Source organism: Corythoichthys intestinalis, chromosome 9, assembly GCF_030265065.1.
Source record: "Corythoichthys intestinalis isolate RoL2023-P3 chromosome 9, ASM3026506v1, whole genome shotgun sequence".
NCBI lineage: Eukaryota > Metazoa > Chordata > Actinopteri > Syngnathiformes > Syngnathidae > Corythoichthys > Corythoichthys intestinalis.
Genome location: NC_080403.1, coordinates 24,868,561 through 24,885,190, shown reverse-complemented (window position 1 = coordinate 24,885,190; position 16,630 = coordinate 24,868,561). Strand labels below are relative to the sequence as shown.

Here is a 16,630-nt window from a genome sequence, read left to right as displayed (position 1 = left end):
AAATCGTTTAACAAAATGCAAACACTTTCAAAACAAACATTACAGCACCACTTTAATTTAAAGAATAATCGAAGCAGCAAAATTTAATTTGAATCTTTTTTCTAATCGAATTACTCAAGTTAATCGTTGCAGCACTAGCCCCATGTAATTTTTTTCCCAAGGTAATTAACTCATTGCATGCCATTGACGTCAATAGATGTCCAGTTCTTTGAACTGGGAGGACTGTCCATGAAAGCTCATCTTTCAGTGTCGTTGAGGGTGCTAGACGTTCATTCGTTCATTCCCTCCTCCAAGTTAAAATTGATAGGACGTCTGGCATTATCAACGGCAGCCAGCGAGAGTTCAACGAGTGACCTATTAGAGTTTATAAATAAACATTCATAATTCATGCATGAAAGTGTTAATTCGCTCCTCATGAAAAAATAATCAGAAAAAAAAGCCCAAATTGGAAGCTTTGGACTTATTTGACCCACAAAAACGTGCCACCATTAAAATCTTCTTTTCTCTCCCTCTCGCAGTCGCCGAGTCCTGTCACAGCCAAGCGACCCAAACTGGAAAAATTGCAATCTCCGTCAGCTGACGAGGAACGCAAAGCCGAGTGGTTGCAGGCTTTGTCCAGGTCCACGCACAAGGTTGGTAAACAGGCAGTAAACTTCGAAAAGTGCATTTGGCGTTCAACGCCATCAATAGTCAGCTAACAATGAAAACAAGAATGTACCGTTTTTGGAGAAATCACGTGGAGATCCTTTGTTCTGCTGGTCAGTAAACTCCAGTTGTTCACTTCCTGTTCATTGTGGGGCATTTAAAAGTCATCGCCTGTTGATTTTGCATCACTTCCTGTTAAATTTGTGTCTTTTTTGTTTTTTAGTCCCTTTCAGCTTATTTTGGGGCATTCCCGGGTCCTGTTGATTTTGCATTACTCTCTGTTAATTCTGTAACTTTCTGTTTATTATGAGTTAATTCATGGGTCACATCCTGTATGTTTTGGGTCACTTCCGGTTGATTTTGGGACATTTCCGTGTCACTTCTGGTTGATTTCATGCCACTTCTTCTTAATTTGGGGGCATTTCCGGGTCACTTACTGTTGATTTGGGGTCACTTCCTATTAGCCCTTTCGTGCACGAATTATGTTGATTTTGCATCACTAGCCTGGTACACCAGACTCAACGCTGTTCCAGCTATTGAGTCTGGCCACCATTCCCACGGAAACAATTTCCAGGGCGGAGCAAACCACAGCAAACAGACAGCGGAGTGGACCAATCAGCGACGGGCAGACGTGACGTTAGTAAAATGGCGACGGCAGGACGAGGGACTTGCGCGCGGAAGTAAACATACGAAGAGAGCGGAGTTTATTCGACATGGCTAGCGCGAGACAGACTGTTGTCAATGACTCGTGTCGATGTGTTTTTGGTCATTTAAAACTGATTTTACCGTGGATTGGAACATATTCTCGCCTCTCCTGTTCAGCTTTGTTGTGGAGACGACTTCGGACGCGCAAGAGTGACGTTGCTCGTGAAGAATACGTCACGCAAATAAACGAATCTGATTTGTCGATTGATTTTGTATCTGCTCGAAAAGGCCGTTAATGGGATGGTTCCCAGACTATTTCTCTCAGTGTTTGAAAAATACAGGGAGAATAGTCTGGCAGAGCCAGGCTATTGCATCACTTCCTGTTAATTTTGTGTCTTTCTTGTTTCTTAGTCACTTTCAGTTTATTTTGGGGCATTCCCGGGTCCTGTTGATTTTGCATTACTCTCTGTTAATTCTGTCACTTTCTGTTGATTTTGGGTTAATTCGTGGGTCACATCCTGTATATTTTGGGTCATTTTCGGTTGATTTTGGGACATTTTCGGTTCACTTCTGGTTGATTTCACGCCACTTCTTCTTCATTTGGGAGCATTTTCGGGTCACTTACTGTTGATTTGGGGTCACTTCCTATTAGCCCTTTTGTGCACGAATTATGGTTTAACACATTGGCTACCATTGACTGCGCTGGACGTCAATGTCACTGAAAACTTAGTATTAATAGCCAGTCTTCCCAATTTAAATTGGACTGCAATGAGTTAATTACTCTGAAAAAAATGCAACTTTGGAGACTTATTTGGGGCCGTAACTAGAGTGTATTTCTAGTAATTTTGTTCATTTTACTTTCATTATTGTAGTTTTTATCAACATTGCATTACAGTGATCCCTTGTTTTTCGCAGTTAATGGGGACCAGAACCCGACGTGATAAGTGAAAAACAGCGAAGTAGCGCCCCCCCCGTTTGTTTTTCTGTGTCTGTGTGGGTGGGTATGCAATGAATTTATTCCGATTTAGCATTCGAAAGAGATACATATAAGACATGTTTTTTTTTTTTTCTTTTTCCCCTAAGTATAAATAAACCAAAATATATTTTTTTTTTTCAAATGTAATAACTACAATAAGCTTTAAACATGTTATCGTCCCACCAAATTATTTTTAAACAAGAATAAAGTAGAAAAAATGTTTGGCTTTATGAAATGCTTCATCAAGCAAGTCCACTCAAATCTATTCAAGCGGCTCACTTACACACAATGAGTTGCCACAGCAACTGTTTAACAATGTTAAATGTTAAACAGTTAAATGATGTTGATGCATGCGGCGCTTTAAAGTAAGCGTCTCTGGCAAGATCAAACCTCAACTGTCTGTCAATCATCGTTAACTTCAATAAGCAACTCCAGTGCACTGCCTGACAACCAAAGAGCAGGAAGAGAGAGTGAGACTCCGTGATCGGCTCAGGACAGCTCATCTGTATTTTATTTTTTTTTAATTGAAAAAAAATGCGCAATGTACTGAGGGCGCGAAGTTTGAAGCGCGAAGTAACGAGGGATCACTGTAATTCATAAATGTATGTGTCATTATAACAAATAATGTAAAAATACAATAATGATTAAGAATTAAAATATACATAATCAATACAAATTAATAATATTCAAGTTAGGTTTGTCTAAAATGACCAAAAATTGTCACGTGCTCTATAAAGGGTTAAAGATCTTGTTGTGTTTCATTTGACATTCGCATAGAAAAAAAAAAAAGCATCTAGTAAACAGCTCATTTTGGAACATTATTGGTAACTTCTGGTTAATGATGGGGCATTCCCAGGTCATTTCCTACTTATTTTGGGGCAGTTCCAGCTCGGTTCTGTTGATTTGGAGCATTTCTAGGTCACTTCCTCTTGATTTTTGGGAAACAATAATAATAGAGGACTGTTGAACAAATCGTTGCATGTCAGTCACAGTCATTTGAATACTTGGATAGTTCTACTCCATCGTGACTCAAATTTGCCGTTTTTTGTTTCCAGGAGCTGAAACAAATCCAGCTCAAGCAGAGACCTTCAGCGTTCCGGCCTTGGTCTCCAAAAGGCTCGGAGCGAGAGAAAGGAGCAGTTCAGAGCCAGCAGGAGAGGTGAGAACACGGTTTTGCAAATGCTTGAAATCATGGCGGGACAAACTCAATGCTCAAGGTCATTTGTAGTTGAGATGACTTTAAAAGTAAAAGAAAAGACTGCTCTTTTTGGGCTGTTCATCATATTATCGAACTCTTGATAATGCAAAGTTTCCGTGAGCCGGATTAAAGTAGAAAGCTGATGGTACTCCAAATTTAAATAGAATCTCCGTTGCCCTTGCAGATGTAATTTAAAGAGTCAGGAGACTTTGGCACAAGCTCCAGCAAATCTTCTGGTACTTCCTGGAGATAGCTATGCTCCTGGCAGGGGGACTCCGACGATCCAAGGAGGGCAAAATGGCACATCCCATCGCGACGATATGGACACGGATGGAGAGATTGATGTGGATGACTGTGATGATCGTGAGTACAGTCAAGCATCTAGTAGAGGGAATATTTCCAAAGACTAAGGAAAGTCTATGTCTTGTAGACATATTCATTTAATCACTGTACAGTGGCGCCACCATGTGTTTCATAGTAGAAGTTAACTGTGCGACAACATCAAAAGAATTTTGGAAACATTTTTTTCATTTTAACTGGCCGATTATTCGCTACTAGTATATCACTATCGTGGACAGCTTTTCAAAATGAGACACCGTTAACCCTTTATAGGGCACGTGACTATTTTTGTTTAATTTTTTTTTTTTAAATATAGTTGGTATTTTTAAATTATGATTTTTTTTTCCATATAGATTTGTATTATAAATAAATTAAATTAAAATGAATGAAAACAGAAATACACACTGGTTATTAATGGCCCTAAGTAACACTTTAATGTTGATTTATTTATTTTTATTTTATTTTATTTTTTTAATTTAGAGCAATGAACTCACTGCATGCCATTGATGGCTATAGACATCGATTTTAACAGTAAAATTATAACATTCACATAGTATTTAACTTCATCATAACTAGTTACAATATTTCTCATGCTACAGACTATTTTACGTATGAAAAATAAACCATTTATTTAAAAACAGTATTGAATATTTAGTAGACAAAACATATCTTACAAAACTACAAAATTTAATCCTAAAAAATTACTAAAACCTAAGGGCTGCATTAAAATAATTACAGCAAAATGTTTCATTTAAAAAATAAAATGCTACTCTAAAATGAAAAATTGCAAATTGTGTCATTAAATACATTTAAGTTTTTTTAATTGCTAGATTTAGAATTTTTCTACCTTTCTAGAATAATTATTTTAAAATTCATACAAAGGTTTTTTGTAAAAAGGGTTTTATTTAATACTAAAAATAACTACAACAGTATGAAGAAAATGTGATGACATACGTACTGTAAATTTAGAAAAAGGTGTTTTAAAAAGGTACTTCAAAGGTATTGTTTGAAAATATTCTAAAATACTACCAAATTTATCATAAAAAATCAATAAATATTGATTCCACAGTGTATATTTACTATCAGAGGTGGGTAGAGTAGCCAAAAATTTTACTCAAGTAAGAGTAGCGTTACTTCTAAATTATAATACCGGTACTGAAGTAATAGTAAAAGTAGTCATGCAAAAATTTACTCAAGCACAAGTTTAAAAAACAGTATTTGTTGAAAAGAATACTCAAGTAATGAGTAACTGCTTACAATGTCAAATTTAAATTTTTTTTTTTTTTTTCAGCACAACTTTATCTATATGAACTGAAGTTATTTAGATATTATACTAAGATCCCTCGCTACTTCGCGCTTCAAACTTCACGCCCTCAGCCCATCGCGGATATTTTTTCAATAAAATACAGAGGACTTGTCCCGAGCCGATCGCGCAGTCTCCCTCTCGCTCCCTCCCTTTCGCTTTCGTTATTCGTCAGGCAGGCAGGGCACGTGCATTGGAGTTGTTTATTAAAGTTAACAATGATTGACAGATATATGTGCTTGATCTTGCCAGCGTCACGAACCAGCGTCAATTATTGTTTAACTTGTTAAACAGTTGCTGTGGCAACTCATTGTGTGTAAGTGAGCAGCTCCGAGCGGATTTGAGTAGACTCAGTGAAGCAGTTAATAAAATCAAGCATTTTTCTACTACTACTTTGTTCTTGTTTAAAAATAATTCGGTGGGACAGTAACATGTTTAAAACGTATCATAATTATTACATTTGAAGTGCTTAAAAAAAACATTTGTTAAAATGTTTGGCGGAAAACACTCTGGTGACTTGAAGTTCCGCTCTGAGACCCCCGATTTAGCCAACTTTCAAAATTGTCCGATATGCATCATTGAAAGCTTAAAATTTCAATTTCTGGGAAAAAAAAAAAAATTAAACAGGAGGGCATTTTTTGAAAAAAAAAAAAAAGTTTTTTAAACAGAAAAACCCTATCTGGAGGTGAGAGCACGCGAGAGCAGAATTACAGACGCCATGGCTTTAACGAGATATTTTCACGTACTTACCTTGTTTAGATCCAGAAACTCCATTTAGCATGTATCACCGAGTGTCAAGACACCGCTGTGAATGGCCACAGCTGGATTTTTGGGGGATTTTATGGATGAAACATGGTGATATAACAAGGCTCGTGATGCAGAAATCGCAGACATCAAGGAGTGGTCGAGATTTTCTTTTTCATATATTTACCCTTTTAAACGTTTTTTTGTTTGTTTGTTTGTTTGGATCAATTATTTATCATCTAACATATTGGAGAAAATGCGACAGTAACAAAAAAAATACAATTAAGTGATAGTTATGAGGTAGATTTCTGTGACTTTTTTACAGACGCCATTTTTTTCATTGTGACATAATTTCTTTAAAAGTGTAATATATGTGAGTGAATAATTTTTAAAGTCGTTTTTTTTTTTTTTTTTTTTAATCAAAATATGAGACATCAATTAATGATTCTGAACTAAAAATGACAGAGATTTTGAATAAGAAATATAATTAATTACCTTCGTTTTATGGCTGGGTTGAAACAAAAGCGGTTGTGCGACGTCTGTAAACGGAGGTTTTCAGGGTAAAACGGAAAAATTAAAAATAGTTCGGGGGCTTAATGCACCATGAATCTGCAATGGCAGCATATAGACATATTGTTCTATCAAACACAACAGTTGTTTTGGCTTAAAATACAGCAGTTTCTTTTAAAGAAGAGTGCAAGAGCAGAAACGGCTTTTTCAGTCTTGTCTGTGTTTTCCGCCATATACTTTTTTTTAAATTATACTTTGGGGGAAAAAAAGTGAAAAAATGGGTCTTATATGTAACTCTTTCCAATGCTAAATCTGAATAAATATATTGAACACACAAAAAAAAAAAAAAAAATGGGGGGATGGGTGTGCTACTTCGTGGTTTTTTACTTATCACGGCAGGTTCTGGTCCCCATTAACCGTGAAAAATGGGGGATCACGGTATAGCCTATTACATGACTATATTAGGCCAAAAAGATGTCACAAAAATCATTGAATTGAAGTCAGAACAACACCATGAAACATCACCCGTCCAAAGAGCATGAGCGCCCTCTAGTAGAGAAAAAAAAAAACATTGTTACTTCTGATTGGTATCATGGAGTCATGTGGTTCTTGTTGTGAAAAAATATTTTTGGTGAAACTGAAACTGCCACTGTCGGCATCTCTGGTAAAAAAAAATAAAGTCAATATGTATGGGGTCAGATTAGTCTCATAAGTACTCGTACACACATTGTGGGATTCATAAACACATAGCATGCGAAACACACACACATTGTGGGATTCGTACACACATTGTGGGATTCGTAAACACATAGCACGCGAAACACACACACATCGTGGGATTCGTACACACATAGCACGCGAACCACACACATTGTGGGATTCGTAAACACATAGCACGCGAAACACACACACATTGTGGGATTCGTAAACACATAGCACGCGAAACACAAACACATTCACCAAATGTGTGTGTGAATTGTTTTACGCGCATTTGTAACGTGCTTCCAATTACAAATTCCCACTTACGAATACAAATTCCCACTTACGAATGTGTGGATCGTTTTGATACCCGTCATGCGCAACTGAGAAGAACACATGCATTTTTTTAACTGGAGCCCGTCTTCAGCCAATCAGACGTCTTCTTCTTAAACAGCCAATCACAAGGGCTGGGCTGTTTCGTTACGTCACTGCTGTGCGCCTTCAAGTCCGGTGTACTGAGAGTGACAAGTGACAAATGGGGAGCTTTTGTAAAAGTAGGAGCCCCGTTTTTGACAGCTCAACTCGACCGCGGGGACTATCGATGCAAGGTGTCCCGTCGAACAAATGTAGCGTACGTGTAGCATACGTTTAACGGTTTTGCCTTTCTCTGTCATTGACAGCTGAAGACGTCCCATCCATTTTGAGTGGGAGGACCTCCCATGCACTTCAAATGTATTGGATGTCAACTGGTGAAAAACTCATTGAACCGCTCAGCAGAGGGATGATGAGAGCAAGATTAGATGTCTAATACTGTACTATATGTGGCACATTTTTAACAGGCTTTTTTTCCGCTAAATAAGTCTTTTTAAGATTACTTTCTCCATTTCAAGCCATTTTGAAAGTCATACTTGGGAAAATTCAGACTTCTTAATGTATGATTGTGATGTCTATGCTTAAACCAATTTAAGACCATTTTAAAAGGAAAAAAATAGACATTATAAGCCTGTTAAAAATGCTACCTACAGTGACAGTATTTAAAGGATGGTAGTCTATTACGGATATAAAAAAATATATTTTTTGAAAGACTTGGAGCAACAGAGCTTTCTTGCCAAATGAATCACATTTGATACACTTAGGATTTAGAACTCTTTCCTCAAAAAAAAAAAAAAAAAAAAAAAAATGGATGCAAGTCAACTCATGCATCTGCATGTTCCATGAGAAAAACAGGATTTAACAAGGAAAATAGATATTAGAGCGCTTATTACACATTTTTCTTTACAAATTTGGAAAAAAAAAGGTTTAAGACCTTATTTTTCACATTTTGTGATTCTCTGACAATTGCTTCATATTGCAGGCATTAAGGGGTTAAGACCTGCCACATGAATTTTACTACCTTTTTAAACACTTTTTTTTATTGCGACAAACCTAATAAGTGATCAATGATGGCAAGAGAGGATAAAGCGCAGCAGCAAATCCTCAGATCTGTTCTTTGGATGCCTTTGAAAGTAAATAGTGACATTGAGAGCAATCAGGAGTTCAATTATGTGAGGTGAGGAGACCAAGTAAGTTTTGAGACATTTTTTTAATTTAAATAGACATCTCAGACTCCCAGCCTGTAGGAGGGCACAGGCTAGATCTCCTCGAGCCTTCAGAACTTCGGGAAGGTGGGTCTGGTTGTGCCTGAGATCTCCATTGGCCATATACTCTTCCGCAAACTGAAATGGCATTTTAGGCATTCTGTTACATATCAGTGCTAAACAACAACAGCAGCAAAGTTTTACTGCAGAGACTCCGAAATCTTAAAATCATTACCTTTAATGTGAAAACCCCACAGCTACTGTTGTTCTGCTGCTTGTTATGGGCCACAGTTTTGGTAGTCCAAGTTTCTATTTGGAACTCACGGCCCGCCAACCTCAAGAAGTTCCTAATTATTGTTTTATAAGCAAAACAATGAAGATGAACATTGAACTATTAACTTCCATATTAACATAATACTAGGAATTTAAACTTTCTGAAGCGGTTACCTCCAATTCCGCAAGATTTTGCTCATATTTGTCCTCGTTACTCAAGGGATCGTTGATCACCAGTGTTCTCTTAGAAATGTGGACAATCTATAAAAGGTTAGTTCCTTTGTGTAATTCTGCACAATGACAGATTTATGTAGTTAACTTAATGAAATTTAACTTCTGTATGGCATCAGCTAAATTAATAGCTATATATAATACATTCCAGAATCGGTAGGTCTTAAGAAAATATAAGAAACCCACTAACCACTAAAATCCAATGAGCGCATACAGGTCAGGACAGGACAAATACACTTTTTTTTTCAACAGGGAATTTCCTCTGAAGAACATACAATACCAAATTATTGTTATTTTGGGTTACTGGCGTTAAAATAATATAGCTAAATATTGGCATGAAATGGATTACCTTTCTAACAGGCTGAAATTTTCCCAAAAGCAGACTCCCAGCTACCACAGCAGAGAGTTGGTGAATGGGCTCCTGTTAAAAAAAGGGGTAACAACATTACAACTATACTCCGGCAAAAAATAAATGCATTGAGAAAAACTATATCCAGCACTTGGCTGCTGCCTTTCAATGAGGATATGCATGTATGCATCAAATACTTGCATAGCAAAATAAAAAAATTGGCAAAAGGCAAGAATCTTTGTTATTTGCTAAACACTTATTGCTCCCACTGACTTCATCAGACAGCCAGCCGTTGCCTTTTAGCGTATGAAAAGATGTGTCATATAATTTATACGGTCCAACGACAGCCTCCACCTTGCCTTGATCCTCTGCAGCCCACAGTAATTTAACTGAAAACACAACATTGTTAAATCAAAAAAGTTATTATTTACGGCACTTGACCAGATGACCATCCGGTCAAAATTATCTACTGAATAGGCCAAACCACCAAACAAATCCTGTCAGTCGTTCACCAATTTTGTAAGAGCTGTACGAAGTAGAAGGGTACAATTAGATATACATTTTAGAACACCAACAACAACTTGCCGTTTTATGTTTGCCATTTGTCCTCTCATCCAGCCCATTCGTCTTAGGATGATATGCAGCTGTAACACTCCTTTCAATGCACAGGAGGCACAAAGGTTATCGTTGAGCTGAAAAATTGATACATTGTAAATAAATCCAATTAAAAAAATAAAAAATAAATAAAAAAGGGGGAAAACAACAATGCCAAAATCCCACTGTGAAAATAATTTAATGCATTCAGATACCTAATTGACAAATTCTCTTCCTTGGTCGGACAGGATTCTTTGGGGGCATCTGTGTCTATAAACAATTGAGCAGATACGTTATGCCACTTCTGATGCTGTTTTGTTTTTTAAAGGAAAGGCCTCAACACACTTGGAAAAATAATCGGTGGCAGTAAGAATGTACTGAAAGCCATCCTTGGTTTTTGGGAGAGGCCCAGTCAGGTCTATCCCAACCAACTCCCAAACAGCAGACACCTGTGAAAGGCAAATCCAATATTGAACATATCTCTTACAGCTATTCCTACAAAATCTGAAGAGCACCATGTTTTATCTTTGAAGTTTTTAACTTAATCTGGGTAGATGGCTCCCACCTTGATATGAAGGGAACACATAAAAACCTAATTTTCACGCATGTCCAAATATTAAATACATGCGTGACATTAGACCAGTACTTCTCAAATGGTGGGGCGCGCCCCCCCAGGGGGGCGCAGAGCGATGCCAGGGGGGGCGCGAGTGACCTCGGGGAACATGCTTTTTTTTTTTTTTTTTTTTGCCGTACTAGAATAAAGTGTACTTGCACATCCACTCCGTGGGTGGCAGTGGCGCTCTCATTTTCAAAGTGCGTGCAGTATTTTTGAAGTAAGCAAGAGCACACGGAAGAGACTCATGCAGAGCTGGACTCACGCAGCGACCCACTGTCTTTCTCACGTGTCCGGCCGAGAAGTGCCGTTTTCGGCTTGGGATCGTCACGACCACCGCCCTCACCTACGGTTCTCCCTCGGCCGCCGAGAATGCGCTTTTTTCGGGCCGTTTGCCTTTGACTTTTAATATAGTGGGAAATGAGGAAAGACCACTGTTTACTGAGTCTAAAAATGATTATAGCGGAGAAGCCAAATCAGTTAAGACGCCACTTAAAGACATTAGACCTCAATCTCATTGACAAGCCGCTTGATTGATTTTCAGCGAAAATGTGCCGAATATTGCCAATTGTCACAATCGTCCCGCTTTGTCAGTGTTATATCAGTAAACCAGTGAGCACTGTGGTGAATCAGCGAAAATAAAAACTTTCCTTCTGTCCAGAGACCTTTTTCCCCCCTTCTATTCAGTTTTGTTTTTTTTCGGTCAAATTTTTTGGCATGTTGTCCTGAAGAGTAAATGTTTCTAATCAATTTGAATTTGTTATTATTTACTGATTTTATTACATTTTATTTTTCAGTATCAAATGGTCAAAAATGTACCTTGAGTGTATTTTTACAGTTTGGATGTGACTTTTTTTTTTTTTTTTTTTTTTTAACTTCAGGCAAATTGATGCGCATTAAGTCTTTTCTGTTACAAGCAACACAATGTTAAAAAAGTTATACTTTATTATAAGTTGATCTATGTTACTTTTTTTCTTTAATAGAAAAAAAAGGACACAATGTTAGGCTGAGGCGTACTTATAATAGTAATATAGACGAATGATACTATTTACAGTGGCGGCAGAGAGTTGGGGGGGGGCGCGAAACATTTACGTCTTCCTTGGGGGGGCGTAACAGAAAATAATTGAGAAGCACTGCATTAGACAAAGCTGTTTCCAATTTTTCACGCATGTAATAAAAACCACAAATACATTTCTTTATTTGATTACACACGGTCAGTATGAAAATATACCTTAATGCTTTGTAATGGCTGTGTCACACACAGCCAAAGAGTTACCAGTCCTCTGACATCCGTCGCATTCAGAGACCTTAAAACAAATCGTCATGAGAAACGGGTCAGGTTAATAAGATCTGAAATAGCTCACCAAAATTAGTTAGTGACAAAATGCAGAAATAAACCATCACATACCCACCAGTCAATGTCCACCGTCATGCCATCCCAATAATTTCTGGAGTACATTGAGGATCTGGTTTTAACAGTGCCTGTGTGTGCACCAATTGAAGCCGAGTGTACTTCATTAAACAGTGATCGTGCTTCTGTTTGGGACTGGATCACATATAAACACAAATACACACAAATAACAATTATATAGCTGTATACACACACACACACACACACACACATATATATATATATTATAAATAACAGCAACATCACAAATACTTTGCCTACTCACCCTTCAGTTTGAGCTTCTGCATATATCTTCTTAAAGCACATTTCTGAGATTCACTATAAATTAGGGAATTCACCCCTAGACATAAAATTGAAAATCTCCTGGAACCTCTTCTCCATGTTGTACACCAACTGTAAAGCACATGCACAGAAAGACAAATTTGAAAAATGACTTCCAAATACTTTATACATACACTCCCGAAAACAATGATTAGCAGTTAAGCTTTTTTGAAAAATTTTAATATATATAGGACTTAGCCTTCTCAAAATATAATGGCTTAATTGGGTCACTAGCCATATGGTTAATTTCTGTATGATTTCAAGCACGAAACTCCATTAAAACCCAGGTGACCCAAATGTTTAATGCTTATATCATACAATGCTAACTTCCGTACGCTGTTAACCGGCTATAATGTAAAAAAATCTCTCTTGAACAATAACCGAATCGCCATTAAAACTTTGGCGAGCAACATGTTTACTGCTTAGACGTTAACTTCATTACGCTTTTGTCTTGCAATATCATCAATATTCCAATTCAGTCTTTCGTGTATATGTATTTGCTTACAGAGGTTAGCGGACAAAACGCACTATACAATGAATATACTTTAGAAATATTACTCCCTTCCAACGACAACAATAGAAGCAAGGAAGCTAGTGTTTACTCCTTATCATGAGACGTTAACTTCGTTACGCTTTCGTCTTGCAATATCAACAATATTCCAATTAAGTATTTCGTGTATATGTAATTGCTTACATAGGTTAGTGGTCAAAAGGCACTATAAAAAGAAAATACTTTAGAAATTTACTTACCCGCACGACAACCGCATGAACTGCGTTGTAGTCTAAAAGGAATCTCCAGCCGGACTTGAAGGCGCACAGCAGTGACGTAACGAAACAGCCCAGCCCTTGTGATTGGCTGTTTAAGAGGAAGACGTCTGATTGGCTGAAGACGGGCTCCAGTTAAAAAAATGCATGTGTTCTTCTCAGTTGCGCATGACGGGTATCAAAACGATCCACACATTCGTAAGTGGGAATTTGTATTCGTAAGTGGGAATTTGTAATTGGAAGCACGTTACAAATGCGCGTAAAACAATTCACACACACATTTGGTGAATGTGTTTGTGTTTCGCGTGCTATGTGTTTACGAATCCCACAATGTGTGTGTGTTTCGCGTGCTATGTGTTTACGAATCCCACAATGTGTGTGGTTCGCGTGCTATGTGTGTACGAATCCCACGATGTGTGTGTGTTTCGCGTGCTATGTGTTTACGAATCCCACAATGTGTGTACGAATCCCACAATGTGTGTGTGTTTCGCATGCTATGTGTTTATGAATCCCACAATGTGTGTACGAGTACTTATGAGACTAATCTGACCCCATAAATATGTAGATTGCGTTGTACAACTACTGTAACAAGTACATTTTTCGCAAAGAGTTACTCAAGTAAATATAACTGAGTAAATGTAATACGTTACTGCCAACCTCTGTTTATTATTAAAAAAGACACTAGAACAATTATTACAATAAATGCTACAAAATGAAGTACCGTAATTTCCCGAATATAAGGCTCACCCGTGAATAACACGCAGCCCAAATTTACATGTAAAATCTAGGGGAAATTATTGTACCCGTGTATAATGCACATCCTAATTTTAGCACCAATAAATAGAAAAATACAAGAAAACAGAGCTCGTGTACAGATACAGAAATGTCATTTTACTGACTGGTGAAACACAGCACAAAGCATAGCACAGTGGTAGTTCAAAACATTACCGTAAACTGACAATATGCGCGGTAATAATATGATCTGACAACTTCTCCAACTTACCAAAATCCAGGAGAAAACAAAACGGATGTGACTTTTCTTTTAAAGGCTGCTGTATAATTTGATCGTTTCATCATGATGAATAAATATTTCTTCCATGGATTGATACGGTAAAATAAAAGTGAGTACCGAAGTCGGAAATCGAAACGAGCACATCGCTACTGTAACAAGGGGAACTATTGTTTTTTTGGGTGTGAGTTTCCCGATGGACAGATATAGTTGACGGACACAGGAAGTCTGTGTTGTGTTACGTTTGTTATGGTCCGAGTTGCCGAGTTGCAATAAACGTTGACTCAAATGAGTTCAAGAAACTAAATTCTGTGCTTTATGAAGAGTGAAAAAAGCAGAATTTAACACAGACGAAATCATTCGACCAATCAGAGTGAAGTATTAACGAAACAAAATGGTGACGTCATGTACCGTAATGTTCGGCAACGGATTGCTGCATAATGCTTACCATGATTTTACAAGTTGATTCTGGGGGGGGGGAGTGTGCTTTATATTCGGGAAATTACGGTATTCAAAACTTTTAAAGAGCTATTCAAAATGTTTCACATCCCCCAACTCCAATTGTTTGTGTGCAGGTCCACTGCCAGCATCTTCCCTGGCTTCACCCCCCTCAGCATGCAGCAGTACCCCTCAAACTCAAACCCCCCAGACCAGGGGCAGCTCTCCACCTCGGGAGGCGCCGACCTGGCTGTCAGGACCCATCTGCCCCGAGGTAGACGCTCTCAGACAGACGCTGTACGCTGGTGTGGACACCAAAGAGGCTCGAGAGAAACTCCTGCAGGAGGTGGTCAAGATGAGGCTGAAGCAAGAAGAGAAGCTGGCCGCCGCCGTACAGGCAAAACGTAGCCTTCAGCAGGTAACCAAATATGTTCAATTTTGTGGCCTGAGGGTGTTGAATTAAAAAATCTTTGCATACCGCTCTTTCAAAGTTACTTCTGTTGTAAAAGATATTAAAATTAGGTCAACTTCCAATCATTTTGCGTTGTTTTGGCAGGAATTGGAGTTTGTGAAGGTGGCCAAGAAGGGCCGCCTCCGCGAAGCTGTGGAGGCAAAAAGGAACCTCCGAAAGGAGATCGAGCGCCTCCGCGTGGACTGGGAGAGAAAGACCAGAGAAGCGGAGGAAGCGTGCGGCAGGCTCAAGAAAGAACTGGAACATGAGAGGAAGCAGAGAGGCTGCGACAAAGGATGCGAGGCCGAGCGACTTCGCGTCAAGTATTCCGCACAGGTGAGATGCGATGGCGTCCCGAAACATAATGCATTCACTAGGGATCTTATCACTTCATTTTCAGGGGATCAGAATCGAGTAAAAAAAAAAAAAAAAAAAGATTGGGTTTTTAAAATATATTCAAGTATGTATGTACTACAGCACGTTTTACACAATATATTTACCCTACTGAAAAAAAAATTGCAGGAAAAAAAAACAAAATATCCATCGACAGCAAAAATGTCGGGTAAATTAGCTCACTTTATCACGTTGTATGACCATCAGTTTATATAAAAATTTATTTATGTAAAAGAAGTATTTAAATGTAATTTGTTTGTAAATATTTTGTGCTGCTCAACTGATTTGCAAGTTTTTTTGTTTTGTTTTGTTTTGTTTTTTTGTATTTACGCACCCTCATTTTTTCCACTCCAACTTCCAACGCCGTAATCTTTTTCTTTCACCGCAGCACCATCTGCTGGATAAGCAGGGTCACTGAACCAAAACGGACTGTTGCTGGGCCATATTTGCTTGGTAGGCAAATCACCCCAAAAATGTAATATGTCAGTTACGTAAAACATTTCAGTAAAAGTCTTTTACTGCCAATAGTTTTTAAAGAAGAGCTCCAAATATTACAGACTGATCTTTCATAACCCACAGAATGTTTTGTTCTGCGATTATACTAAAAAAAATTGTGTATTAGCGACTAATCGATTCATTTGTAGTGTCAGTCAATCACGTCCTAGGTAGTAAAAAAAAAAAGAATAAAAAAGGCCGGTACGCCATCAAGCCTTCCTTGCTATTGGATTTGTCTTTTGGTTTAATTGACATCCAGCATAGGTAATCCAGTCAAGCTTTAGCAGAGAACTCTCACTTTTGCAACACATGCAGAGCATCCAACCTCTGATCGTTCTTGGGGGTAATTTATATTGCTATTTTTGTGTAGCGATCGCAAATGCTACTCAGTGACAGCCAACGAACACTTCATTTTTTCATTGATAACAAATCTTAATTATATTAATTTATTTACACTTCCCCTTCACTAAAGTTGTTTCTTAACAAGAGAAAATGTAACAACAGTGACAGTGGGAAACTATTTTAATTTTTTTCAGGTCATTCATTGTCAGACAAGCAGCACAGCAAAACGCCACACTGAAAAAATAAGTAAAAATATCAAAATGGCCTACCTCTTCGGGGCAGGCAATGGATCAGCATTGTCATCTGTAG

General features: G+C 37.9%; 1 protein-coding gene across 1 annotated transcript in view; it reads left to right on the top strand.

The window, feature by feature from the left end:
* skib (v-ski avian sarcoma viral oncogene homolog b) overlaps positions 1–16,630 on the top strand; it is a 110,409-nt gene that overhangs the window by 90,469 nt on the left and 3,310 nt on the right. Inside the window, exons 2-6 of the mRNA XM_057845107.1 lie at positions 519–632; positions 3,322–3,425; positions 3,649–3,827; positions 14,778–15,058; positions 15,197–15,427. Of these exons, the coding sequence (XP_057701090.1) occupies positions 519–632; positions 3,322–3,425; positions 3,649–3,827; positions 14,778–15,058; positions 15,197–15,427 (909 nt within the window). The remainder of the gene's footprint in view (positions 1–518; positions 633–3,321; positions 3,426–3,648; positions 3,828–14,777; positions 15,059–15,196; positions 15,428–16,630) is intronic.